At 41.9% G+C, this 23,885-nt stretch overlaps 3 protein-coding genes across 8 annotated transcripts; 2 read left to right on the top strand and 1 right to left on the bottom strand.

The window, feature by feature from the left end:
* The first annotated feature begins 224 nt into the window (after positions 1-224).
* Positions 225-14,180, top strand: LOC112278876 (tripeptidyl-peptidase 2). 6 transcript variants are annotated; one of them, XM_024512745.3, is made up of 34 exons: positions 225-328; positions 1,895-2,176; positions 2,314-2,392; positions 2,625-2,698; positions 3,027-3,136; positions 3,337-3,417; positions 3,790-3,876; positions 4,005-4,147; positions 4,372-4,522; positions 4,869-4,991; positions 5,228-5,311; positions 5,495-5,685; positions 6,062-6,236; positions 6,576-6,697; positions 7,202-7,281; positions 7,684-7,742; positions 7,870-8,024; positions 8,147-8,325; positions 8,506-8,789; positions 8,891-9,019; positions 9,293-9,393; positions 9,662-9,779; positions 10,106-10,185; positions 10,408-10,480; positions 10,682-10,767; positions 10,943-10,994; positions 11,276-11,386; positions 11,612-11,677; positions 12,109-12,201; positions 12,357-12,452; positions 12,714-12,812; positions 13,024-13,128; positions 13,393-13,605; positions 13,819-14,180. In XM_024512745.3, the coding sequence occupies exons 2-34, from the start codon at positions 2,020-2,022 to the stop codon at positions 13,975-13,977; spliced, it is 3,915 nt and encodes a 1,304-aa protein (XP_024368513.1). In that variant the 5' UTR covers positions 225-328; positions 1,895-2,019; the 3' UTR covers positions 13,978-14,180. The 6 variants fall into 6 exon arrangements, with proteins under 6 accessions (XP_024368513.1, XP_024368509.1, XP_024368512.1 ...); XM_024512741.3 differs by having other exon boundaries at positions 235-640; XM_024512744.3 differs by lacking the exon at positions 225-328 and adding an exon at positions 404-640 and having other exon boundaries at positions 1,889-2,176.
* Positions 14,181-14,986: 806 nt separating this feature from the next.
* Positions 14,987-17,842, bottom strand: LOC112278877 (phenylalanine ammonia-lyase). The gene has a single exon (XM_024512746.3). The coding sequence runs from the start codon at positions 17,601-17,603 to the stop codon at positions 15,387-15,389; it is 2,217 nt and encodes a 738-aa protein (XP_024368514.2). The 5' UTR covers positions 17,604-17,842; the 3' UTR covers positions 14,987-15,386.
* A 1,072-nt stretch (positions 17,843-18,914) lies between these two features.
* LOC112278882 (naringenin-chalcone synthase) lies at positions 18,915-21,833 on the top strand. Its single transcript, XM_024512750.3, has one exon. The coding sequence runs from the start codon at positions 19,228-19,230 to the stop codon at positions 20,419-20,421; it is 1,194 nt and encodes a 397-aa protein (XP_024368518.1). The 5' UTR covers positions 18,915-19,227; the 3' UTR covers positions 20,422-21,833.
* Positions 21,834-23,885: the final 2,052 nt, after the last annotated feature.

Genomic DNA, 23,885 nt, shown 5'->3' with positions numbered 1-23,885 from the left:
CATTTCCAACCTAGCAAGCATAGAAAGTACGCATGAGAATTATCAAAATGTTGAGGAATTTATGCACAATGTCCACAGGTAGTCTGCTCTTGTGGGTCACCACTGCACGCTGCCACGTCGGGAGGTAACTGTAAGGAATCTCGAAACGTAAGGAACTCGAGGTTCTCGAATTTCTGAAGCTGACGTGCGACTACAAAAGGTGCTACCTGATGATATTGTGACGAAACAGCTTTTGTTCCTTAATCCAAGTACTCTCAGTAGGAGTCAGGGGACGCCAAATGCTAGACTCTGCGACGAGTCCCGATCGAGATCCTGGTGCTCATCCCATGTAATTCATCTCTTCAAATAGTAAAGAGAACAATGAAAGTAGTAATCTAGTTTTGATCCCGGGACGAGGGCGACGGTAGCTGGCTGGCAAAGTGATAGCATAAGATCTGGGAAGGTAGACAGGCGAGTTTCGAAGTGAGCAAGAGTGCTGCCTGTCATCTTTGTCAGGAAAGGAATCAGGTTGAGAGAGTGGAGACGAGGCAAGGAGGCGTGTCGTCCGCCATATTCTACTTCTTCTTCCTCCCTCTCGCTCCTTGCCCCGCGCACTCTTGATATTCTGTGCTCTCCAACAATCTATCGCTGTGCGATTACTGTAAGAACTGTGCCGGATTGTGATTTCTAAGTAGTGGGTTCGGCTTCGAGCTGCGAATCGTCTCTCTGTTGCGTTTTTTCTTCTGGAACTTGCTTCTGTTCTTGTTCATCAGCGGTAAATGAGTGCGACCACGGAATATAAACTTGCTGGGGAGTTTATTTATTTCTTTATTTTTGGGTAGAACAGGAATTTTGGCGTATATCGTGAGTGTGGAACATGGACATTATCTCAGTCGAATGTCGAGACCGTTGTGAGGTAGCTACGATGTGATTGACCAGCTCGTGCCTGCATCTGGTCACCAGGGCCGTCGTCTTCTTTGCATGGTCTAGCTTTGACTTTGAGCTGATCCTTCGCCACATTTCATTGGATTGTGAGAAAATGACCTATGTTGCGTTTCGGCTTCGTGCTTCCAGCTTACGTTTGAGCTCTAATTTTCGGATCAGAAGTGTCCAATTCAATTTCAATGTATTCCTGAACTTGAGTTCGCGCTTAATTTTAAAAGAGAAATCAGGTTATCGAATCAACCTTCGTTCTTACTTCAGCGAGCTCATTTACACAGTCTAAAATCTAGGGTTCCATTGTTTCGTATCCAGAACCTGAACGATCTGGCGCCTGTGGGTATATTTCTCTCGCTGTGCTAAATTAGCAGTGCATCTAATCTAGCGTTCTTATTGTTCACTCAGTTTATTTCTGGAAGACAGGAGTTTGGCAATGTATAGTCACAATGCAATCAGAGGTGCGAAGTACAGTTTTATTTTGAAAATTTAGGTTGGAAGAAGGTGAAGTGGGAGTGTCTAGTGCGTACTGTGTGCTAAGTTAGGTCTAGCCTTAAGGATTCAAAGTGTGGTATGGGTACAGATTTTGGCAAACATGGGAGTGCTTCGTGATGTAGAATAAGTTTGTACAATAATACGTTTCCTGTCGCTCCAGAAGCCATCCCTGTTTTCCCTCAGAGCGAGCAAATGTTGTTTTCTGTAGCACTCATAGGTGCGTCGCATCGCAAGGAAATACAACCTTGAATTACATGGTTTATTTGAGAAGCAATCCTACTTGGAATTCGATTCTACGAATTTGAAATATGTGTCTTGAGGTTAGAGTATCTGCGACTTCAACCATTTTGGAGTAAAATAAATTGTTTGATTTCTGATATTTTGAAATAGTGCTGTGTCGTAGTTTTGACAAATCATCCATTGTCTAAGGTTTTCTCCACAACCGAGGCTGAGACCATTCATAGTGAAGAATTTGAAGGTGCAGGATTTGCGGGGCGACTGGTCTCAACCAATCGGGAGTGTTGTATTTAATTTTTTTAGAGAAACTGTTCATTACTTGGAAGCCAAGACACTTCTTCTCCCAACTGCGACGATAATACACGTGACTTCATGGGTTCTTCTGGAGGATCGACAGAGCTGAAAAGCTCGTCAGCGTCACATTCGAACTTCCTAGCGGGGTTGATGCCGAAAAAGGAGATTGGGGTCTCGCGGTTTCTTGAAGAGCATCCTGATTACGACGGGAGGGGCGTTAAGATAGCAATATTTGGTATGTTCTGGTACATTGTACTACGTTTCAAAGATAATAAGAGGCATAATATTGTCATACGTCTGAAATATAGCCATCTGTTGAAAGTTTTGTTGCCAATGCATCATATGCTGAAGCATTATGTTTTGATGGTTCAGATTCTGGAGTAGATCCAGCAGCCGCTGGTTTGCAAGTTACAACAGATGGAAAGCCCAAGATCATTGACGTACTTGACTGGTAAACGAGAGGAGTGTGAGAATGCTCAAACTAACCTCACATCTTTCAATACGGAACTTGGTTCTGTTAAGTCCACTGGAAATTTTAGTATTAGGTGCTATATCTTTGTAGAAGGTAATGGAATTTGTTACGTGTTAACTAAGAGACCGAGTCTCAATTAGTTTGCAGGCCTTAGTACTGGAATTTCCTCTTCGCTGCGAAGTTCTTATATTCGGTATTGTGCCAAGTGCAGCACTGGAAGTGGAGATGTGGATACTTCCTCTATCGTGAAGGCAGACGCAGACGGGTTTATTACTGGAGCTTCAGGTTTCCTGCTGGCCAACCCATGTTTTGCATTCATGAGTTGTGCAAAAAAAGGGTTTTTTTTTGCGTGATGCCAATCCAGTAGACTATGAACGAAGCATCCTTTGGTCGTCATCGTGGTGCTGAGTTTGATTTGATACTTTCTTGTGACGCTGAAGTCAATAGTGTAAATTCATCGCTTGTTGACTCAATGTTTAATGATAGTCTTGCTCAATACCTTAGACACAATGGCCTTTGAAAGGTATCGCTAAGAGAAATTTGTGGATTTAGCTACATTCACGTTTAACTCAGGCATAGAAATTAATTTTTTTCTGGATTTTTCTTCCCCTAGGGGCCCGGCTGCAAGTAAACAAAGAATGGAAAAACCCAACAGGCGACTGGAGGGTGGGCTACAAGTTAGCTTTCTCGCTGTTCACAGATACCCTCATCAGTCGTCTCAAGGTATATACTTCTCTTGTTAGTATTAAGCTGCTTGCAAGTAACACTGACTTGATTTGTTTGTAGATTCTTACTGGAAAGTTTCCATTTGAAAGTCGAAAACCAAGAGATTTTGCATTTGATCTATAGAGATATATGTTGTTTAGCGGAACACTTTGTTACTTAGAGGACTTTTCAACGATTTTCGGGTATTTCACATGCAGGAAGAACGAAAAAAGAAGTGGGATCAGAAGCAACGCGAGGTCCAAACTGATGCACTTCGTCAACTTACAACCTTTGATGCGGTGGGTGTCTGCACTGTACATTTGTTGGTCATTCCTCTGAATTTTCTCACAGTTTGGGGGCGTCAGAAAAGGAGAATCGGATAATAGATTGGGAGTAAACTTCTAATAATCTTATGGTGAAGGAGAACTTTCCACATGACAATTCTCTGAAGAATGCAATGTGTATAGGAGAGGAGAGAGGAGGAAGTACATTCTCTAAAGAACCTTTCAATTTTTTTAGTTTAATTATATAAAGAAAGAAAGTGATGCATGCTGAATATCTTTTCCTGATACACCTCCAAAATATTCATTGTGATTTAAATAGTCCCACAAAGAAGGGTTCGTGCAAGCTTCATAATCTTTCAGCTTATATGCTCGATGTCTTTACAACAGAAGCATCCCCACCCAACTGAGCCATCGCTCAAGAAAGCCCGGGAGGATCTTCAGAATCGAGTTGATCTTCTACAGAAACAATCAGACGTAAAACATTCTGTATCTGACTTTTTTCTATTTAAAATTTCATGTTGTGATCCTTGAAGCAATCTTTGTTTTGAATTTTACTCTTCATCTTTCGAACGTTGACAATGAATTTCTTTCTTTTGGTCCAGAATTACGAGGACAATGGACCAATTATTGATGCAGTAGTCTGGCATGATGGGGATTTGTGGAGGGCTGCACTGGACACTCAAGACATGGAAGTGGGAAAAGGGCGTGGAAAGCTAGCAGATTGTATTCCTTTGACTAATTTCAGGTATTTAAACGTTTGGTGCTCTTCATCTATGGCTTTGAAGGAACCTTTTACAGGATTTATCGTATACTCACCTATAATGTTCGAGTGATTTGGTAAATATTCAAAGGGCGTAGACCATCTAGTAAGATTATCGATAGTCTAACTAATATTTCTTCATTGTGGATCCAATCTTCTTTCAAAGCTGGGCTCTTACTAGCCCTGTTGGTTATTCATCTGCTTTGCAGGGTTGAGCGCAAATATGGGATCTTCACACAGATAGACGCCTGCAGCTATGTCTTAAATATTTTCGACAATGGAAACGTACTCAGCATTGTCACTGACTGCTCCCCTCATGGGACACATGTTGCCGGAATCACTGCCGCTCACCATCCTCAGGTTTGTGTCTTTACTACCGATAGTTGTGGTCGTTTGTATTGATCATACACGACACTGTTTTTGTTATGTGTATCTGTATTTCAGATCTTAGGATGAAGATTTTGGAAGAAGTTCGTATTCTCGTGACTGATTAGCAAACTATGAATTGGAACCTTTCAGGGTGGGGTCATATGAAAACGCTTCTTTTTCTTCTAATTACATTTTTTATGAAGTTGGATACCCTAATCGTTGATATGCACAATGGTTCCTTTCGACTGTTGATAGGCAGTATTTTGAGGTTGTGGTGAATGTTGAAAAATTTCGACAAGAGGTTTGATTCTCTATGACCACTTGTGCTTTTCTACAGGAACCACTGTTAAATGGAGTAGCACCAGGTGCTCAGATCGTCTCTTGCAAGATTGGTGACACTCGACTTTATGCAAGGGAGATGGGCACTGGTCTAGTTCGCGCCCTCAATGCAGTAGTTGAGGTAAACCTCTTGACGTACATTCCGTTGTTATTGGAGATTTGGCAATACTCGTCACACGTTTGTATCCAGTATAGTTTTTGAAGTGAGCATTTACCCTGCAGTTCAGAATCTGATAGTTTTGTTGGCGGTGAGTTTAGACTTTTAAGGCATATTTGGCTGTAAAACTCCTTTTTCTGGAAACACTTGCAGTAGCTCAGGTTTGGACTTACTGGATGGCATAATGTGGTAATCTACAGATGAAGTGCGATCTCATTAACATGAGTTATGGAGAGCCAACTACATCGCCTAACTATGGCCGTTTTATCCGGCTAGCCGAGGAGGTAAAATATTGGCCCATGTTCATGCTGTACTTTTCGAAGGAGGATATAACCTCATTGGAAAATTAAAGATCCGTTTTGATTCATGTTTTTGTTTTTCATACCTCGATACCTGGAAGGTCATGTATACTCAAGCGAATAACTTCATTCTTGCCTTCTGTTTGTTTTCTTTTCTTTTTTGACCAGGTGGTAAACAAACATGGAGTGATATTCGTATCTAGCGCTGGTAACAGTGGACCATCATTGACCACTGTAGGTGCTCCAGGTGGCACATCATCTTGTATTTTGTCCATCGGAGCGTTTGTAACTCCATCAATGGCAGTCTCAGCTCACTCTTTGGTTGAGGCAGTATCTGAAGAGGGCATCCAGTACACCTGGTAAATTAACCATCGCACCCATGCTGAGCTAGGTCCAGTTGTCTGTGTCTGCGAAGGTAAGTTAAGAGGGTGATGCTGCTGTTTTTTCAAGTTCGATCCACGGATAGGTCACTTTGAACCATCAGCAGCCCTTCAAGAGTGGTTCAAAAAGTTCTAGATTTAGTAGACTTCTGCTGTTTAGAGTTCTATTTTAATTATGAATATGCGCTTCAGTCTGTGGCTAGCTTCCCGCTCGTAAGTTGTAATTTCGTGGAAAATAGGTATAGAGTAGTCACTAACTTCTGTGTATTTTCAATTTGCAAAGTAGAACTAGTTGTCCAGTTTATCCTAACAGCCTTCCGATGCAAGACGGTGATCTTTACTACTTTGTTGGCAGGTCGAGCAGGGGACCTACAGCAGATGGAGATTTAGGTGTTGGTATTAGTGCCCTTGGTGGTGCAGTAGCGCCTGTGCCCAAGTGGACTCTTCAACCACGCATGTTGATGAATGGCACTTCTATGTCTTCTCCCTGTGCTTGCGGCGGTGTTGCGTTGATATTGAGCTCGCTTAAGGTAAGTTCAGGTGTCTAATCAGATCATATGTTTTGAGCCTCATAGGCGCTGCTTAGCCCTTGTGGTTCGCTGGTCCTCTCATCATAGTGATGATCTTATCTTGTGTCGGAAAATATATCTGAACTCGGTTGTGAGTTCTTCTTGGCCAATGAGAGTTGATGACTAGGGTTACTGAAAAGAGCGAAATATCGGTGTTTATAGCATCAGGGTAATGATAATTCCCAAAAGAAAAAGTTGTCAGGAGAATTCGATTTGGACGAGTGTAGTGTTAGGACTCTAGTTGTATGTGTCTCAATTTTACTCAGAAGAACTATAATGATTGCATTCTGTATTGATCAGGCAGAGGGACTTGCAATCAGCCCACATGTGGTGAGGAAAGCGCTTGAAAATACTGCAGCTCCAGTCCATTCCGCACCTGAAGATCATCTTACAATTGGTCGAGGCCTTTTGCAGGTTGATAGGTGAAGCCGTCTTCATCGTTTTCTCTCTTTTGCACCTGCCTGTTTCACGTATAGGAAATTTTCTACTTTGTCTTGAATTTTATTTATGGTGTAGTTTGATTGGCGTTCTTTATAATATTCATCTTAATCGGACAGGTGCTTCTTAAGTGAAAGGTGAATTTATTCCCTGCCTATTGAAGTGTCTGCGAATTCATGGTGTATTTTTTTGTTTAAATTACTTTTGGATACGTAGCACGATTTATCTCTGGATTAGCTATGTGACTTTTGAAGTTCTAACACTACTGTCTCGTTAGGTTTCAATCCAATTTTTAGGGGTGGAAAGCTACTACAGACGTGCATTGGCTCTTTGAGAGGACTGAAAACATTTTATTGTCTTTACTTCACAATAAGTACCCTAATCGATGATGCCTCTTTCTAAACATTTCTAATATAAAAATTGCCTCGTTCAATCTTGTACTATAGAAAGTTAATGTGCTTGGTATCTTTCGTGACATTTGTTTTCAGGACATATGAGTATCTCCAAAAATGCAAGGACCTTCCACCTGTGTATTACAAAGTGGAGGTTGTACGTGGCTCAAACTCAGGTGCAGGATTTTTCGTGAACTATCTGCATGACTTGCTTATGGAGTTGTGTTTCTACAGAATATGAAGTTGCATGTGTATACCTTGGCATGTTCTATGCCTTTATTATTTGGCACCACATTACAGAAGGATTGTTCCGTAATGTGAATATTTGCTTAGGTACTTCATCAGGGTTTAGCAGCCTGTTGGCCCTTTTTGTGAATAGTGTTTGTGAGGAAACCGACATTAGTTTACATGCTCCAAGATTTATGCAGTGAAAGACATCTCAACTCTCAAGCCATTAGAATTTTCCGCTTGGGCCATTTTACACATACATGTATGTGTACAGATATTCTTATATGATCTAGCTGCAATGGATTAGTCACTTGAGAGCTGTTGTTAATGTATATGTACTTGTTTGACAGGGGTCACTCTCCGAGGGGTGTATTTAAGAGAGGCATTTGACTGCCGACAAGCTAGTGAGGTATTTTTACCATTAAAATCTATGTTTTCTTCTGTTACTATCTTGTTTTTAGATACGCCAAACCCTGAACCCTACGATCAGAATATTTTTATCTGACTCAAGTCTCTTTTGTTTGCCTGCCTTCCAGTGGAACATCACAGTCAAGCCCATATTTCCTGAAGATGCTGACAATCTTAATTCAGTGGTACCCTTTGAAGAACGCGTGAAGTTGGAGAGCGGGAACCCATCCTGGCTCAAATGTCCTGAATTTCTCTTACTTACCAACAATGGACGCACCTTCAAGTACTGAGTCTTTCTAGGCACGACTTTTTCTCTTGCTATGAAGTTATCTTTTCCTTCAATCTGAAAACTATTTCCATTCGTTTGAGTCGTGAACGCTGATATTTAATTTTCAATATGTTCAGTATTGTGGTTGATCCAACAACTTTAGATGATGGTCTTCACTACTCCGAAGTTGTGGGTATCGACTCTGAAGCACCTTGGCGAGGGCCCCTTTTCAGAATACCTGTGACTATATGCAAGCCTCTTGAGTTGAAAACTTTGCCACCAGTAGCAACTTTTTCAGATTTGTCGCTTGTTGCAGGTACTGAATTGCAGCACATAGCACTTTGTTGTTACTTTATTACATAGTCCTAACCACCAGATCTATGTTCGACGAATTAAAACGTCCCTTTTTGTGAGCTTATATTTAAATTGCATGTTGTTTAGTTCTTCTTAAGAATAAGCCTGTGTTGATCTGGTGTGATTGGACGGTTTGGAGCAGGTGGGATTGAGCGGAGGTTTATATCAGTTCCAGAGGGCACCACTTGGGCGGAAGCAAAATTAAGAATGACTAGCTTCGATACTCCTCGGAGAGTCTATGTGAATGCTGGGCAAATTGTTCCTAAGACAACCCCTATTGTATGGAGCACTCTTGTGAATTTTCAATCGCCTTCATCGAAGTCTTTTGCATTTCCATTAATAGGAGGAGTAACCATGGAGCTTACAATCGCCCAGTTTTGGTCCAGTGGCAATGGTAGTCATTTACCAGCTACTGCTGATATAGAGGTAGGCGCATCCTCATCACCTGGAAGTAACTAAGCATATCAAACTGTTTCAGATTAGTAGATCATGTGTTGTTTCTAATATTTCTTCTGTATGTTGGGCAGATTGAATATCATAGCTTACTCGCCAGTAACAACGAGGTGGTCTTTAAGGGTAGCGAGGCTACAGCTCGAGTGGATGTAAGGGCAGCTCTTGGTACTGAACAGTTATCTCCGTCTGCTACTTTAAACAAGGTTTTCTTTCACCCATGTGTTCTTTCCATTTAGGTGTTGAATTCTGATTGTTTTAACGCTTTTCTGCTGACAAGAGTGGTGGCATGCTTTCATTTCTGCTAGGATTTCCATTGGGTTTGACATGTCTGACAGCTACTAAGAACTCCGTGTGTTTGACCCCTGTATCCAATTTGGAGCGCAAATTGATGTGTTTTTGTTAACCTAGAGAGAAATTGAATACAATAGTGGTTGTATGTGACGGATGTATCCAATTAAGTAGCCTTCCCTTCACAGATTCGCATCCCATATCGCCCTGTGGAAGCCAAGATTGCGCCTTTATCAGCGACAAGGGACAGATTGACTGATGGAAGGCAGATTAATGCTCTCACTTTGACGTGAGTATACTTTCAAGTTGAGAATCATAATTTCTTAGCTAAATTTGCTTATTTGATGTCAACATTATTCCCACTTTGTTCTAAGAGGGTCATTTCTTGGCTTTCGGTTTCGGTTTTCGACGCTAAGATCTCATACCCATAACCTTCATCCAGTTCCATCACGTGCTTGACTTTGTTAGTTTATGTCTGTTTTCGTTTTGTTTTTAGAAAAAAAACAGTACGTGTGGTAGGGAAATACCTGCCATATCTTATCGTAGCATGTATGCAGATATAAATTTTTTCTCCCAGAAGGTGGCGACGTGACCCCAAGGCTTCCTATCTTGAACGAGCGCATGTATGACATTGAATTCGAGTCACAGTTTTACTTTCTCTGTGATTCCAACAAGGTATTTCTAGCATATTACCCTTGATGGTGTCCGTTACTTCTGTGGAAATGCTGTATTAGACAGTTTATAACTTACTATCTGAACTTATTGATAACAAGTACATATACACACATACATACACACACACATTCACCAGTTATTTTGTTGGGCGCGGATAGTGTCAAATAGCAGACAACTTGGCAATGTTCCTTCTGTCATCCGTCAATTTGTGTTTGTGGTTTCTATAACGCTGATGCAATCTTTTAATAAACTTATTCTAGGAGGTTGTCCTTGTACGCGTAAACTCAGCCACTGATTAATATTTGTGTTACACTGATTGAATACAGCGAGTACTCTCAATTGGGGATGTAACTCCGTTAACTGCAAGACTCTCTAAAGGAGACTACACACTGTTATTTCACATCAGGTTAATTGCTGAATTTTACCTCAGGGTTTTCTCATTTTAAAACGTGAATTCTAATTCATGTTCAGCAACAATGTCATGTTCTAGGTTTACAGTATTGCGCTTAATGACCCAGAGTATCTAATGAGTGCAATATCCAATTAGTAAGGGTCCACAAGAAATCTTAGTCCTTATACAAATTGCGAAGTGTTGCAACATGTGCATTCTTCCTGGCTTGTTTACCAGGCATGACAACACGAGGTACCTAGAAAAGCTGAAAAAGACAGTGATATTGCTTGAGCGCGATCTGGAAGGCAAGGTGTGTTAATCCAGTGAATGCGTCTGTCATTTGTTTTTAGCAATGTTTAACTTGATAAACATCTTTTCGATTTCAAATAATTACCTGGAGATGTTTATTACTGAAGCTTTTGTAATCTCTTTTGTAAGGTCTTTTTTATCTTGTGAATGTTGTTTTAATTAGCCTTTCTTAGCAACTGCTTGTTTGCATTGTCCGCGACAGAGTTCTATAAAGCTTAGTTTTTCTTCCCATATCGATGGAGCTATAACAGGGGCAGAGCCATTCACAAACGTGCAACTAGCTGCTGGGTAAAATTTCTCGTTCTGTAATGGGTCGGCTTTATGTGTTTCTCTCATCTAGTTGGAAATTCTGAGTCTAGGTATTCTCACGTACTCTTGCTTTATGCAACATAATAAGACCCAAATGATGCTCTTCACTTTACCTCAGTTAATTCTTCTTAACTCATGCATGTGGGCATGATAGAGAATCACGGCCTTTCTACATTGTCGCCCCAGCTGATGAAAAGATACCGAAGGTAAGGCAGTTATCTACCCGTAGTTACCTTTCTATGATCAGATGTCAATTCATAAAACACACGTCAAAGATTTTTTTCTGCCTTGTTTTGAACACAAGGATCAACAGAAGTGCTTGCATTATATATTTTCACAAGGTTTGTTATTAGTTTTTCATGAATACTATTTTCTTTAATTGTTTGGTTACATGCTAACATGAATATAAAATATGGAAGTTACTAAAGTGATATAGTGTTAATAAGCTCTGATTTCTGCATTTGGACATCGTGGTTGGATATTGCAGGAAGCGACGTTGGGTTCAGTGTTGCTGGGCGAGATTACATACGGGAAGGTTGAAAGTGATAACTCCCCTGCACAGTCAACTATCTCGTTTGTTGTGCCCCCACCACCTAAGGTTTGACTGCACAAACTGCTTAAATGACATTTACTAGCCTAGCTCAAAGTTCGCATTATCCTATGGTCCACTTGCAGTTCCATCTATTTCATAATAAGGTGGTAGCAAACCTTGGTTCACTTGTTCAATCGTAAGTGCAAAGCATCAGTCTCCTTTTAAATTGTGACGTATCAATTTGTCTTATAACATTTCACAAGCTTCTAATTGATTTGGCTTGATGTATAGGGTGAGGAGAATCCAAAAGAGGAGGATGATACTAAAAAGACTGTTTCTCAAGCTCTGGATGAAGAGGTGGGTTCTATTCCCATAACTTACGTGACGATTGTACACTCTACAGACAATACCATTCTTGGGAATAATACTAAACATGATTATGGGTTACTAGGGACTTTCAAATGGTCGGCTCGTCTTCAGCTCAGTTAGTGCTATTCCTTGTACATGGTTGTTATCATCATGACCTGGTGTTTAGCGACCAATGTTAGTGGGAAGCAAGTAGATGTTTCTCTCGACGTTATGTTTGTAAGCATGTTGCATCTTTGTAACCCACAGTTCCTCAGTTGGTACACATCTCTTCGTAGCGCCGAGTAGTAAAGACTTGCAATGGTTTCTGAATCAGTTTTTGTAGTCTAGACAACCAATAGATTACGGTAGAACTCAATGTGGCTCTACTTCAATAGACCGAAAAGTCGGCAAATGAATTAAGAAAATATGATATTGTGCAGGTGAGGAATGCAAAAATCAAAGTGCTTTCAAGTTTATCCTTGGAAACAAAAGAAGAACTTGAAGACTGGGAGCGGCTTGCTGATTCACTCAAGGTCGTCATTCGAACCTGTGTGCTTGCACCTTATATATTATTGGATATTGGGCTTTTGGCAAACTTTTTTACTGCATACTTTGTGAGCTTTTTTATTTTATTTTTAGCGATTGGTTTGCTTGGCATGTAGTCATGGCGTGGCACTACTGATTGCAGGTGAATTATCCCAATTATCTGCAACTCATGGTAGAGATATTGAACAAGATGTATGGATCCCAAGGCATCGGAGAAGCAAAGTTCAGTGTTGCCAAGGTTCTTTTCTCTGAGCATTAAGTGTCTGTTCTTGCAGATTGATACATAACCTGGAATGTTAACATACATAAATGTTGTATCATCCATGTTGTAGCATGCCTAGATTTGAGTAGAGTTACCATTGTTGGAGTAGTTCTGACAAAAAAAGACGTGGGTTCAAGCAGTGCAGTAATTTGGTGACCGGCTTTTTGCGCAATTGGGAAACTTTGTACATCGCTAGTTAAACACTTCGGTATAACTATTTTCCACATTGTAACACAGGTAATTAAAGCGGCTGATAATGTGATTCGTTTAGTGGACACTGGGGACCTCGCAAGATATTTCTCAATGAAAAACGAGTCTGAAGATGCGAATGCTGCGGTAACTTCTCTTAATTCCCAGTGCTTTTCCAAAGCTTTGGAACGTGCCACTTCAGGGGTTGAAGAGTGGCATCCTTAAGCCCCAAATGAAGTAGACATCAGTATTTGTACATGGCAGAGCAGATGTTGGAAGATTGTAAGTCTTTTTGGAGTAGATTTCTCTCTTTTAAAATTAGGATGTAGTCTTAACGTGCGTTTGTGAGCATTATTAGAAAGTGCGAAAGGAGATGGAAAAGAAACGAGATTCATTGGCAGATGCTTTATACAAAAAGGGTCTTGCTTTGATTCAGCTGGAAGAGGATCAAACAACCCAACAGGTATGTTCATTTGAAAGGGTTGTATTGGACAATATTTAATTGGACAATATGTGATGTGCTGGACCTCCGTCACGTTTTGATTGAAAGAATGTCATGTTAGCAGGCCATACTTCTTCCCGAGCCCATGTTTACTACATTTAATGCGTACTGTTGGTCTTAGTTCTTGGCCTCTGATATACATCTGCAGCCCAATATACCCAACCTTTAATATAAACTTCTAATCTTTGAGATGTTTCTTGCAATGGAATCTGGCGTTGAGTGCAGAAAGAGGTTCACGAAGCCTCTTCAACTGAAGCTCTAGATGGTGCATCAACTTCTGTGAAGAACGAGAGCTCCCAACTGTCAGCTCCAATAACCGACACTTTTGAAGAGACGTATGCTGAGCTGCGGAAATGGGCTGACATTAATTTGCCCAAGTATCTTCTTCTAACTGTGAAACGAGAAAAGCGCAGTGGTCGTCTCGGAAATGCTTTTAAGGTAAAGCATGTTGGCTTATTTATTTGTTTATTTTTCCTAGAGATCAGCTTCAGGCCGATCTCCACCCTGAAAGATTTTTTACCATTTCAATCTCCTTATCTTCAATTTCTTGCTATAATTCTTGCTAAAACCTTAAACTATGAGGAATCTTGTAAATCTGGGCAAAATGTGTTAGCAACAAAAATGACTTACCGGCTGAGTTGTTATGAACAGTTTTTGAACGACCTGATCCAAGATGAAAGCAAACCACCTCAGAAAAGTTTATTTGAGCTACGCATCAAACTGCTTGAAGAGCTTGAGTGGCCACACCTGGCTGAATACGAACGCAAGTGGCAGATTGTGCGCTTCCCTTCCTCATACCCTCCTTTTTAGTGTCTTCGTTCTTTGGTCCTTTTTAGATTGAGTTGAACATTGTCACAATCTACTGTCTTTTTGAAAGGATGCCTGCATCCTTCCGAATTGTGCTGATGGATCTAAAATTCAGGAATGTAATTCATCGGTGAATCTCTGGACCATGTGTTTGCCTGAGCATTTATATTTGCAGCCTCTAATTCAACTGCGATTGTTGGACACTACCCACTGTTTCTTTGAGCTGTTTCTTATTTCTGAATCTCATGCTGTAGCATTGGAAACTGAAAAGAGTGTTCAAGGAATTTGCTAGTATTTGGTTAGTTGCATTGAACTCATGGTAGCAATACCCTTGCCAACAATTAATAAAAACTGTGATTTGTTGACGACTGTTGGAAAAGTCAATCTTCCACGAGTTTCAGTGATATGTCAAAACATGAATGAAATGGGATTGTATCTCTTCGGCAATGAACAAGTATTGGCCTAGGAAAATGGGCAACAGCTAGTGGCCGGCCATAATCTCAACACAAAAAATTTCCACCGACAGATTTGACTAAATTCTCATAATTCAAATGTAGTTGGAGTGTGTTAAATAATGCAGTATTCAAGACATTTTGAGCATGGTGTTATATAATAATCAAATTTTGGGCATGGCGTAATATGCAGAGGGATAAAAAGGTTTATATCATCTTCTAGCATTTCATGATCTAGTCTGATCTTAAAATTTTGAAAACAGCTCTACCTTACGCTGAAACTAACATTAAAAAAAAACCAATAGTGGAATAAATTCATAAACATTTGGCTCGACAGAACAGAAGCAAAGTCACAAAATAAAGGGAAGATCATCAGATCAATCACTAAACACTGCCAATCACTAAACACTGCCCCTCAAACTCCACGAAACATACACAGACATCGAAACAAATTAATCCAATCCATGACCACTCAAAAGTCACGAAACATACAAAGACAAAGACATCGAAACAAATTATATCAATCCATGACCACTGATCACTCAAGTAGATGACTTGGCTATCGCTGAAATGAACTCTTATTCATTTTTCCTTGTAAACAAGAGACTCACCATAACTAAACTTTTTTTCTATTTCTACTTCCTCTGCTTCTAAAGTTAGGAAATATATACAAAACTATGCATTGCAATTGAAAAGCTCTTCTACTTCTTATGCTTCTAAAGTTAGGAAATATATACACAACTATGCATTGCAATTGAAAAGCTCTTGATTGATTGGAGTGCTTTCTGTATTAACAAAGGTCAAGGGTGAAGGCACCACACAACCTCATCTTCAACCATTTATACAAGATTTATTTCTCCCACAGTTCCTACGAATGTTAAATATTAATTGTAACGTCAATGTGACGCACGAAGATGAATCGAAAAATCGTGACAAAATTGGGAGATCAAGCAGTGTCAACTAGCAAGAGGCTCGAGCCGGGAAGGGCCCTGGTGTGCCGGTCCAGCCTTGAACACATTCCAACAAAGGAGCCACCAATTGGCCTGCAGAAATGGCATTAAATACCTTCTCAATCTCTTGCCCAGGAGACACCGTCCTCTGCCCAGACAGGAGCTGCGTCTTCAAGTCTCCGCGCACTAGCTTGTACAATGGATACGTCCTACAGTCTTGAATCCTGTTGGGAACCGAGGATAGTCCCTTTGTGTCATATGCTTCTCGCACCGCGGGCACCACACGGCTCAGCTGCAGCTTCAGCTCTGCCTCAAACACTGGAATCTGCCTAAATACTGCGTTGGAGGTCTCCTTGTCTGCACTCTTCAAGGCACGGCTCACCAGCACCCCTCGTAGTTTCTCCATCAGCGGGTATGAATCACTGGTGGAATCGTCGATGTAGCTGAACACCGGCTGACGATCCACTACCATCAGTAGTTCCTTCTCGCAGAAGCGTGATGGCAGCAGTGATCCGTCGCTGCCCATGAAGAGCGTCTTCTTGGCCACCTGTGTCACTACTTGCTTCACGGCCGACTGCATGGTCTCTTCGACATGACGCAGGTCGATAGCCTGGCACAAGCCTACCAAGAAGGTGGCGCTCATGAGCTTGAGAATCTCCATGGCTTCCTCCGTCTTGCGGGCTGACACCAATCCCAGTGAGTTCACATCTTGGTTGTGTTGCTCCGCGCTTTGGACATGGGTGGTGACCGGGTTGGCTAGGTAGTTAATCTCAGATAAGTACGAGGCCATGGCGATCTCTGCCCCTTTCATGCCGTAATCCAGGCTGGGGTTGGGTCCCCCGCTCAAATTGGACGGTAATCCGTTGTTGTAGTAGTCGTTCACAAGTTCGGAGAATTGTGCGAACATGAGCTTAGCGATGGCGGCCAGCGCCAGGCGCATGTTGTCCATGGACACGCCGATGGGCGTGCCCTGGAAGTTACCGCCATGCAGGGCGATGCCCCTGGCAGCGTCGATGATGGGATTGTCGTTCACAGAGTTGATCTCCCGCTCGATGGCGTGGGTGGCGTTGCGGATGACCTCCACCTGAGGGCCCAGCCACTGCGGGGAAGTTCGCAGCGCGTATCTGTCCTGCTTCGGCTTGCGCAGGGGGTCGGTCTCGTTGTACTTGGCGGCAGCCTTCATGAAGGAACTCCCGTCCAGCACCCACTCCATGACAGCCGCAGCTTCCATCTGTCCGGGGTGGTGCTTCAGCTTGTGAGTCAGGGGGTCGGCAAATTCAGGCTTGCCCTGCATTACCTCGCAAAAGAGCGCGGACAGAACCTCGGCGAGCAACACCATGATGTTGGCATCGTAGCACACGGTGGAAGCGAGGGCGGAACCGACTGCGGTGCCGTTGACAAGGGCGAGCCCTTCCTTGGGCGCCAGCTCGAAGGGCTTCTCCACGCCTGCGATTCGCAAGGCCTCCAGCGCGGAAACCTCTCGTCCGTCCTGGGTGACGGCTTTGGAATTGGGGCGACCGGTGAGCAGGCCGGCGATATACGACAAGGGGACGAGGTCGCCGGATGCCGTGATGGTACCCCGCAAGGGCAACTTGGGGGTGACGTGCGCGTTGAGTAGCTTCTCCATAGCTTGGAGGATCTCCCAGCGGATGCCAGAATACCCCTGCATCAGCGTGTTGGTACGCACTAGCATGGCCGCTCGGGCAGTCTCGGATGGCAGGGAGTTACCCTTGCTGAGGACTCCCGCATTCAGGAAGCGGATGAGTTCGCGCTGGAGCTCCACTCCTTGCTGCGTGCGACGATGAGAGGTCGCTCCGAACCCGGTGGTAACGCCGTAGATGTCACCTCCGCCCATGATCCTATCGAGCACCCAGTTGGAGCTCTCGTCCACTCTACTCTTGGCATTGGCAGCATCGAGCACGACATGCACGTCAGGTCTGCGAGCAATGGCTGCTACCTGAGGTACAGTGAGGGTGGCTCCCTCGATCATGACCTGGGTGGCATTTTGGTAAGTGTCAACCATCCGCTTGATTTCTTCGAGGTGGCTGCATCCCATGGCCTTGGCGGTCTTGGCCCAGTTGAGAGGATCCGCACCATGAACTGCTCCATTACCGAGTAGGCCAATGCAGTACGGAGATGTGTTATCATCAAGCATCATGTCTGAAGATGCCGAATCAATTTGCTCACCTGATCCGACGACAATAAGCTCCCCAGCTCGTGGTGCCATTGTTGGTATTGAAGACCTGCAATTACACTAGTTACCGAGATCTACTGAGTGCGCGGAGCCACGCAAGACTGATGTACTGAGAGTTCGAAGTCGTGCCTGAACGCCTACTTCAGGAAACAATCTCAACCAAGCAGCAGTAGCAAACTTTGCTGATCTTTCAAGAGATGGGAGGGGAACCAATTGCTGAAGGGTGGGATGCAGGCCCTGTCCGGCATTCACTGCTTGAATGGGCCTCAGGGAGAAGTGAAGATTAATGAGATTCGGGGAATGCTCTTTATGCAACTACTGCCTCTCGCTGTAGCGCGGTGTTCACCGTCGAAAGGTATTCTAATGGCTGACCCTAGTCCATAAAGGTGGGTATATTGCGGTGAAAACAGTCCGAGGTGGCGTTGAAATGTTGAAAGTGGTGCCCTTCCTGGACTTGTGAGCCTTCTGGTGCCACATGAAGGATGAGAGCCCTCCAGATTGATTTATGATACAGGGTTGTTGAAATTTAGTTCGTCCGTCGTTTACTTCAACACTACATCAAACTACAATTCCCCTCATGTTCTTGTCGGTGGGTCTTGGGCAGGTTTCGTGGATCAACTACGGTGGACTGCACCAAAAGTGACAGCACCTGATTGAATATACCCTGTCTTCTTTGCGGCTGTTTCTGACTAGATTTCTAAGAATCCTGTTGAGAATCAAAGCCTCGTTTTATGCATGTATCTCTCATTTCATGAGGTAGAGAGCAAGGTCAGATCAGTGTGGTTTTTCTTCCATCTTTCCGGCACAAAGGAAAAGTGCAGCTTTAAAAGTACTTCTCTGGGGTGGACCCACTTTCTATTGGAGGAAAGTCGGACGCGTGGTCTTGTTTGGAAAGAGGAAGGCGCTGCGATTCTTCGTAGTCTTCAGCCTGACTCTCAGAGTCTCTCAGTCATACTGGTCTGCTGGACTGGATCGTTTCGCTGGTGTCAATACTGACCAAAATTTAAGATTTCAAAGGGCCAAGTCAAGACCACGAGTTTTGTCGTCCAATTGCGAAATTCAAAATTATCGTGCAAAATCCAATTGCGAAATTCAAAAATTGTTGTGCAACTGTGAAATTCGAAATTCGCCTCTAGACGGCACGTGTACACATGGAGTCGCAAAGTGGTGGGGTGAAGCAGAAAAAAGGTCAACAGCTTTCAACAGCAATGACTCCACAGAAAGAGCACACGATTCAATGCAGTAAACGTATTTCTTTATTTCTGCAGACATAAAGTCGCGGTCAAAATGAAATATACCCCGGTCAAGGACAACTCGATCCTGATGAAAGTGTCAACATGGCGATGCTCTTAAAGGGCACACGCTGTGCATGAAATAGCAGGGTCGATACAAGCTTCAAAACGGAAGTCGCCACCCAACTACATCGTCTATCAATTCTCTGGCAATCTCTCCGATCGTTGTACTCAAGTTACGAAAATAGACTAGCTCGTGGCGAACTAAGAGAGTGGGGTGACTCCGCAGATCCCAACTGGTAGCGTAACGGAATCGGTGCGTAGAACAACCTCTCTTGTTGCAGAATTAGCAAAGAGACAAAGTCGGAATACGTTTGGCAGCACAGATTGAGAACTAGAGTGAAGAAATCGACCGGGGTTGTCAAATGGCTTCTGCTGGGGATGTTACGAGGACCGCGCTTCCCAGGGGCCAGCCCCGCGCTGAAGGGCCAGCCTGCGTGCTAGGCATCGGAACTGCGGTGCCTCCCGCGGAGTTTCTGCAGAGTGAGTACCCCGAATTCTTCTTCAACATCACCAACTGCGGCGAGAAGGAAGCCCTGAAGGCCAAATTCAAGCGCATCTGTGACAAGTCGGGCATCCGGAAGCGCCACATGTTCCTCACGGAGGAGGTGCTCAAGGCCAACCCAGGCATCTGCACGTACATGGAGCCCTCCCTGAACGTCCGCCATGACATCGTGGTCGTCCAGGTCCCCAAGCTCGCCGCCGAGGCCGCCCAGAAGGCCATCAAGGAATGGGGCGGCCGCAAGTCCGACATTACCCACATCGTCTTCGCCACCACCTCGGGTGTCAACATGCCCGGAGCCGACCACGCCCTGGCCAAGCTGCTCGGCCTGAAGCCCACTGTGAAGCGTGTCATGATGTACCAAACCGGGTGTTTCGGCGGTGCATCCGTGCTCAGAGTGGCCAAGGATCTAGCCGAAAACAACAAGGGCGCCCGAGTGCTGGCAGTCGCGAGCGAGGTGACCGCAGTCACATACCGAGCCCCGAGCGAGAACCACTTGGACGGGCTTGTGGGCTCAGCTCTGTTCGGCGATGGCGCCGGCGTGTACGTGGTTGGATCCGACCCCAAGCCTGAGGTAGAGAAGCCATTGTTCGAAGTGCACTGGGCTGGAGAGACCATCTTACCAGAGAGTGACGGCGCCATCGATGGACATCTCACCGAAGCAGGGCTCATCTTCCACCTCATGAAGGATGTACCCGGGCTCATCTCCAAGAACATCGAGAAGTTTTTGAACGAGGCCAGGAAGCCAGTGGGATCACCGGCATGGAACGAGATGTTCTGGGCGGTGCATCCCGGAGGTCCAGCCATTCTCGATCAGGTGGAGGCGAAGCTGAAGCTGACCAAGGACAAGATGCAAGGGAGCAGGGACATATTGTCCGAGTTTGGCAACATGTCTAGCGCCTCTGTGTTGTTTGTGTTGGATCAGATTCGGCACAGGTCTGTGAAGATGGGTGCGTCCACTTTGGGCGAGGGCAGCGAGTTCGGATTCTTCATTGGCTTCGGACCAGGACTGACACTAGAAGTGCTTGTGCTCCGCGCCGCTCCCAACTCCGCTTAGATTCCACCCCACCTCTCCTTTTTACTCCCCATTCTCACCAATTTGTATCATATCAAATTATTGCATATCATAGCATAGATGTGTCCAATTCAATTTCAATGTATTCCTGAACTTGAGTTCGCGCTTAATTTTAAAAGAGAAATCAGGTTATCGAATCAACCTTCGTTCTTACTTCAGCGAGCTCATTTACACAGTCTAAAATCTAGGGTTCCATTGTTTCGTATCCAGAACCTGAACGATCTGGCGCCTGTGGGTATATTTCTCTCGCTGTGCTAAATTAGCAGTGCATCTAATCTAGCGTTCTTATTGTTCACTCAGTTTATTTCTGGAAGACAGGAGTTTGGCAATGTATAGTCACAATGCAATCAGAGGTGCGAAGTACAGTTTTATTTTGAAAATTTAGGTTGGAAGAAGGTGAAGTGGGAGTGTCTAGTGCGTACTGTGTGCTAAGTTAGGTCTAGCCTTAAGGATTCAAAGTGTGGTATGGGTACAGATTTTGGCAAACATGGGAGTGCTTCGTGATGTAGAATAAGTTTGTACAATAATACGTTTCCTGTCGCTCCAGAAGCCATCCCTGTTTTCCCTCAGAGCGAGCAAATGTTGTTTTCTGTAGCACTCATAGGTGCGTCGCATCGCAAGGAAATACAACCTTGAATTACATGGTTTATTTGAGAAGCAATCCTACTTGGAATTCGATTCTACGAATTTGAAATATGTGTCTTGAGGTTAGAGTATCTGCGACTTCAACCATTTTGGAGTAAAATAAATTGTTTGATTTCTGATATTTTGAAATAGTGCTGTGTCGTAGTTTTGACAAATCATCCATTGTCTAAGGTTTTCTCCACAACCGAGGCTGAGACCATTCATAGTGAAGAATTTGAAGGTGCAGGATTTGCGGGGCGACTGGTCTCAACCAATCGGGAGTGTTGTATTTAATTTTTTTAGAGAAACTGTTCATTACTTGGAAGCCAAGACACTTCTTCTCCCAACTGCGACGATAATACACGTGACTTCATGGGTTCTTCTGGAGGATCGACAGAGCTGAAAAGCTCGTCAGCGTCACATTCGAACTTCCTAGCGGAGTTGATGCCGAAAAAGGAGATTGGGGTCTCGCTGCAAACATCCGCAACTTGGTTCTGTTAAGTGGCAAACATCTGCAACTTGTGCTATAAGTAAAGTGATCTTTTAATTGCTCTAGTTGACATTCCTAATTTAAAAACGAGGATTGTAGTTATTTGTAATCAATCCCTCTCCCCTCCCCCCCTCAATGCTCGCATAACTAGAAGCTTTAATGACATTTCTTAGTACTATTTTCATAGAAGAGGTGGAAGAAATATCGAAGTAATTTGATCATCTTCAAATTACAAATTTAAAAGTTAAAGATTTGCAGATGATGATGATTGTGTAAACAATTTGTATTTATCTATGTATCAAAGACAAGAACATGATGAAAGCAAATAAATTAGTGAGATTTTTTTAAAGAAATATAACAAAATAGAAATAAAGAAGTATGTATATTAAAAAGAAATAAGAATGGCTATTGCCAAAAGATAAGAAAACTAGAGACTTCTTGAAATCAGATTAGAAGCAAGAAAAGAGTTGACTAGAGAAAAGAAGGCTTTACTCTTGCCTGTTTATATACTATCTACCTAAGAGTTATATGGTGGCATTTTATACGACCTCCAAAACGTATTGACTTTGCACAACTCATATTTTAACTTGCAAGATAAGTTTTTAATATGGGCAGTACATAATTAGTTTGTTTATAAGCTACCAACAGGTATGGCATGTAGTTAACTTGTTGACAAAGTTTTTAATCTATCAATCAACTACAAACACATATAAAGTCAAAACAACATATACGAAGCTTTTAGGAAGTTTTTTTAAAAAATATTATGAAATTAATCTACTTTTATTTATTTCTACTTATTTATATTACCTAGGTAATAGTTATAATTACTATATATCTGAAACACTATATAAGTTAATAGATGATATCATAGAATTGTTTTTTCATGTTTTAAAGATTGTTCAATGCCATAGTCTATTTCAAAGATGGCAACTCAATAATGAGTTGATTTGGAATAAGAGTATAAGTCACCAAGTTGATTTATAATCTATATTAAAATAAAAAGAATACAATTAGGATACCAAGTATAAATATTTAGGTAAAGGATTATATTAAAGAAGCTAATATAAGTAAAATAGTGTTAAGAATGAAAGTACAATTAATATAAGAAATGTAGTAGGAATTTATATATAAAAGGCATCTTAAGAAGTATCAAATTGATATCTTATTAGTATCTTTGGAATATCTAAAAATAATATAAAATGGTAATTTTTTAATTTAATTTAAATTTAAATACCATATGATATATGGTATGTGATTACCATGAATGAATACCATATGGAGGCCATACAAAATAGGATCCATTACTAATACAAGGTACTAATAGAATATGGAGCCGATAAAATATAAATTGAATACATTCATAATATTAGTAAGATAAAACATATAAAATATTATACATATGTCAAATAAATATTGTATAGATTCAATATAGATATGACCATCTTAGATATGAGCTATAGCATATAAGATACATATATAACATATTCAATATCATATTATATATGAATAAGGCTACTATGGCATAATTGAATATATTTGAATATTGGACATACTTGGATAGAGAACTCATTGAATATGGAGCACTTGGGCATTAATTGCTAACCATTGTTTTTGAAATGGAGGCATTGTTGATAGGAATTTAGCTTGGATTCAAACTTCCTTTCTTTGTTTTTTTTTTTTGTTTTTTATGTATTGTATGTTATGTCAAAGTAGCAATACAACAAGCTTATTTATATCTTCTTTTTACTACAATATCATATAATAATATAACTATATGGTAAAAACTAAAAATATGGATATTATTATCAAAAAACCTAGTAGAAAGATGTAGTAGAAAAATAAGAATAAATGATAAGAAGGTAGTAATTATTTTAGCTTTAACATTGTCTTTTATAGAAGGAAATTTTATTTATTTTGTAAAGTCATAAAAGCCTCAAATCAAAGTAAATGAGATAATTAAATAATATAAAAATATTGAAGAAAGAATTAACAATAGGTTTAAGTAAAAAGTATCTCAAACTACAAAAAAACTTGATACATGGAAAGGACCAGTTGTAAACTTGGATTGAAATCAAATCCCGAGATACAAAACCGCTCATCTACAACAACTTTAAGATCTTTTTATAAATTGGAAAATAAGATTAGGAAAAAAATGGGTGAAGAGAGTTTTAAAAGTTGATTTCATGTCATTTGGATTAATATTGAGATTTTGAAGGATTTTCAAAAGAAGTGATGTATTTGGTGGATATAGATTTTTAGAAATGAAAATAAGTTTTTAAATTTCAGGATTTTTTGAGTTTTGTAGCATGTTTATAGGTAAAAATTTGGAAAT

The sequence above is a fragment of the Physcomitrium patens genome, chromosome 2, assembly GCF_059467195.1.
Source record: "Physcomitrium patens ecotype Gransden chromosome 2, ASM5946719v1, whole genome shotgun sequence".
Taxonomy (NCBI): domain Eukaryota; kingdom Viridiplantae; phylum Streptophyta; class Bryopsida; order Funariales; family Funariaceae; genus Physcomitrium; species Physcomitrium patens.
This window is presented reverse-complemented; position numbering and strand designations above follow the sequence as displayed.

What these genes read in the sequence shown, in the direction of transcription:
- LOC112278876 (XM_024512745.3), top strand. Translation starts at nt 2,020, where the DNA reads ATGGGTTCTTCTGGAGGATCGACAGAGCTGAAAAGCTCGTCAGCGTCA. An exon ending in GTTTATTACTGGAGCTTCAG is followed by an intron (nt 2,699 to 3,026) that starts GTTTCCTGCTGG and finishes TTCTTCCCCTAG; the next exon opens with GGGCCCGGCTGCAAGTAAAC. An exon ending in ATTAATGCTCTCACTTTGAC is followed by an intron (nt 9,394 to 9,661) that starts GTGAGTATACTT and finishes GCATGTATGCAG; the next exon opens with ATATAAATTTTTTCTCCCAG.
- LOC112278877 (XM_024512746.3), bottom strand. Translation starts at nt 17,603, where the DNA reads ATGGCACCACGAGCTGGGGAGCTTATTGTCGTCGGATCAGGTGAGCAA.
- LOC112278882 (XM_024512750.3), top strand. Translation starts at nt 19,228, where the DNA reads ATGGCTTCTGCTGGGGATGTTACGAGGACCGCGCTTCCCAGGGGCCAG.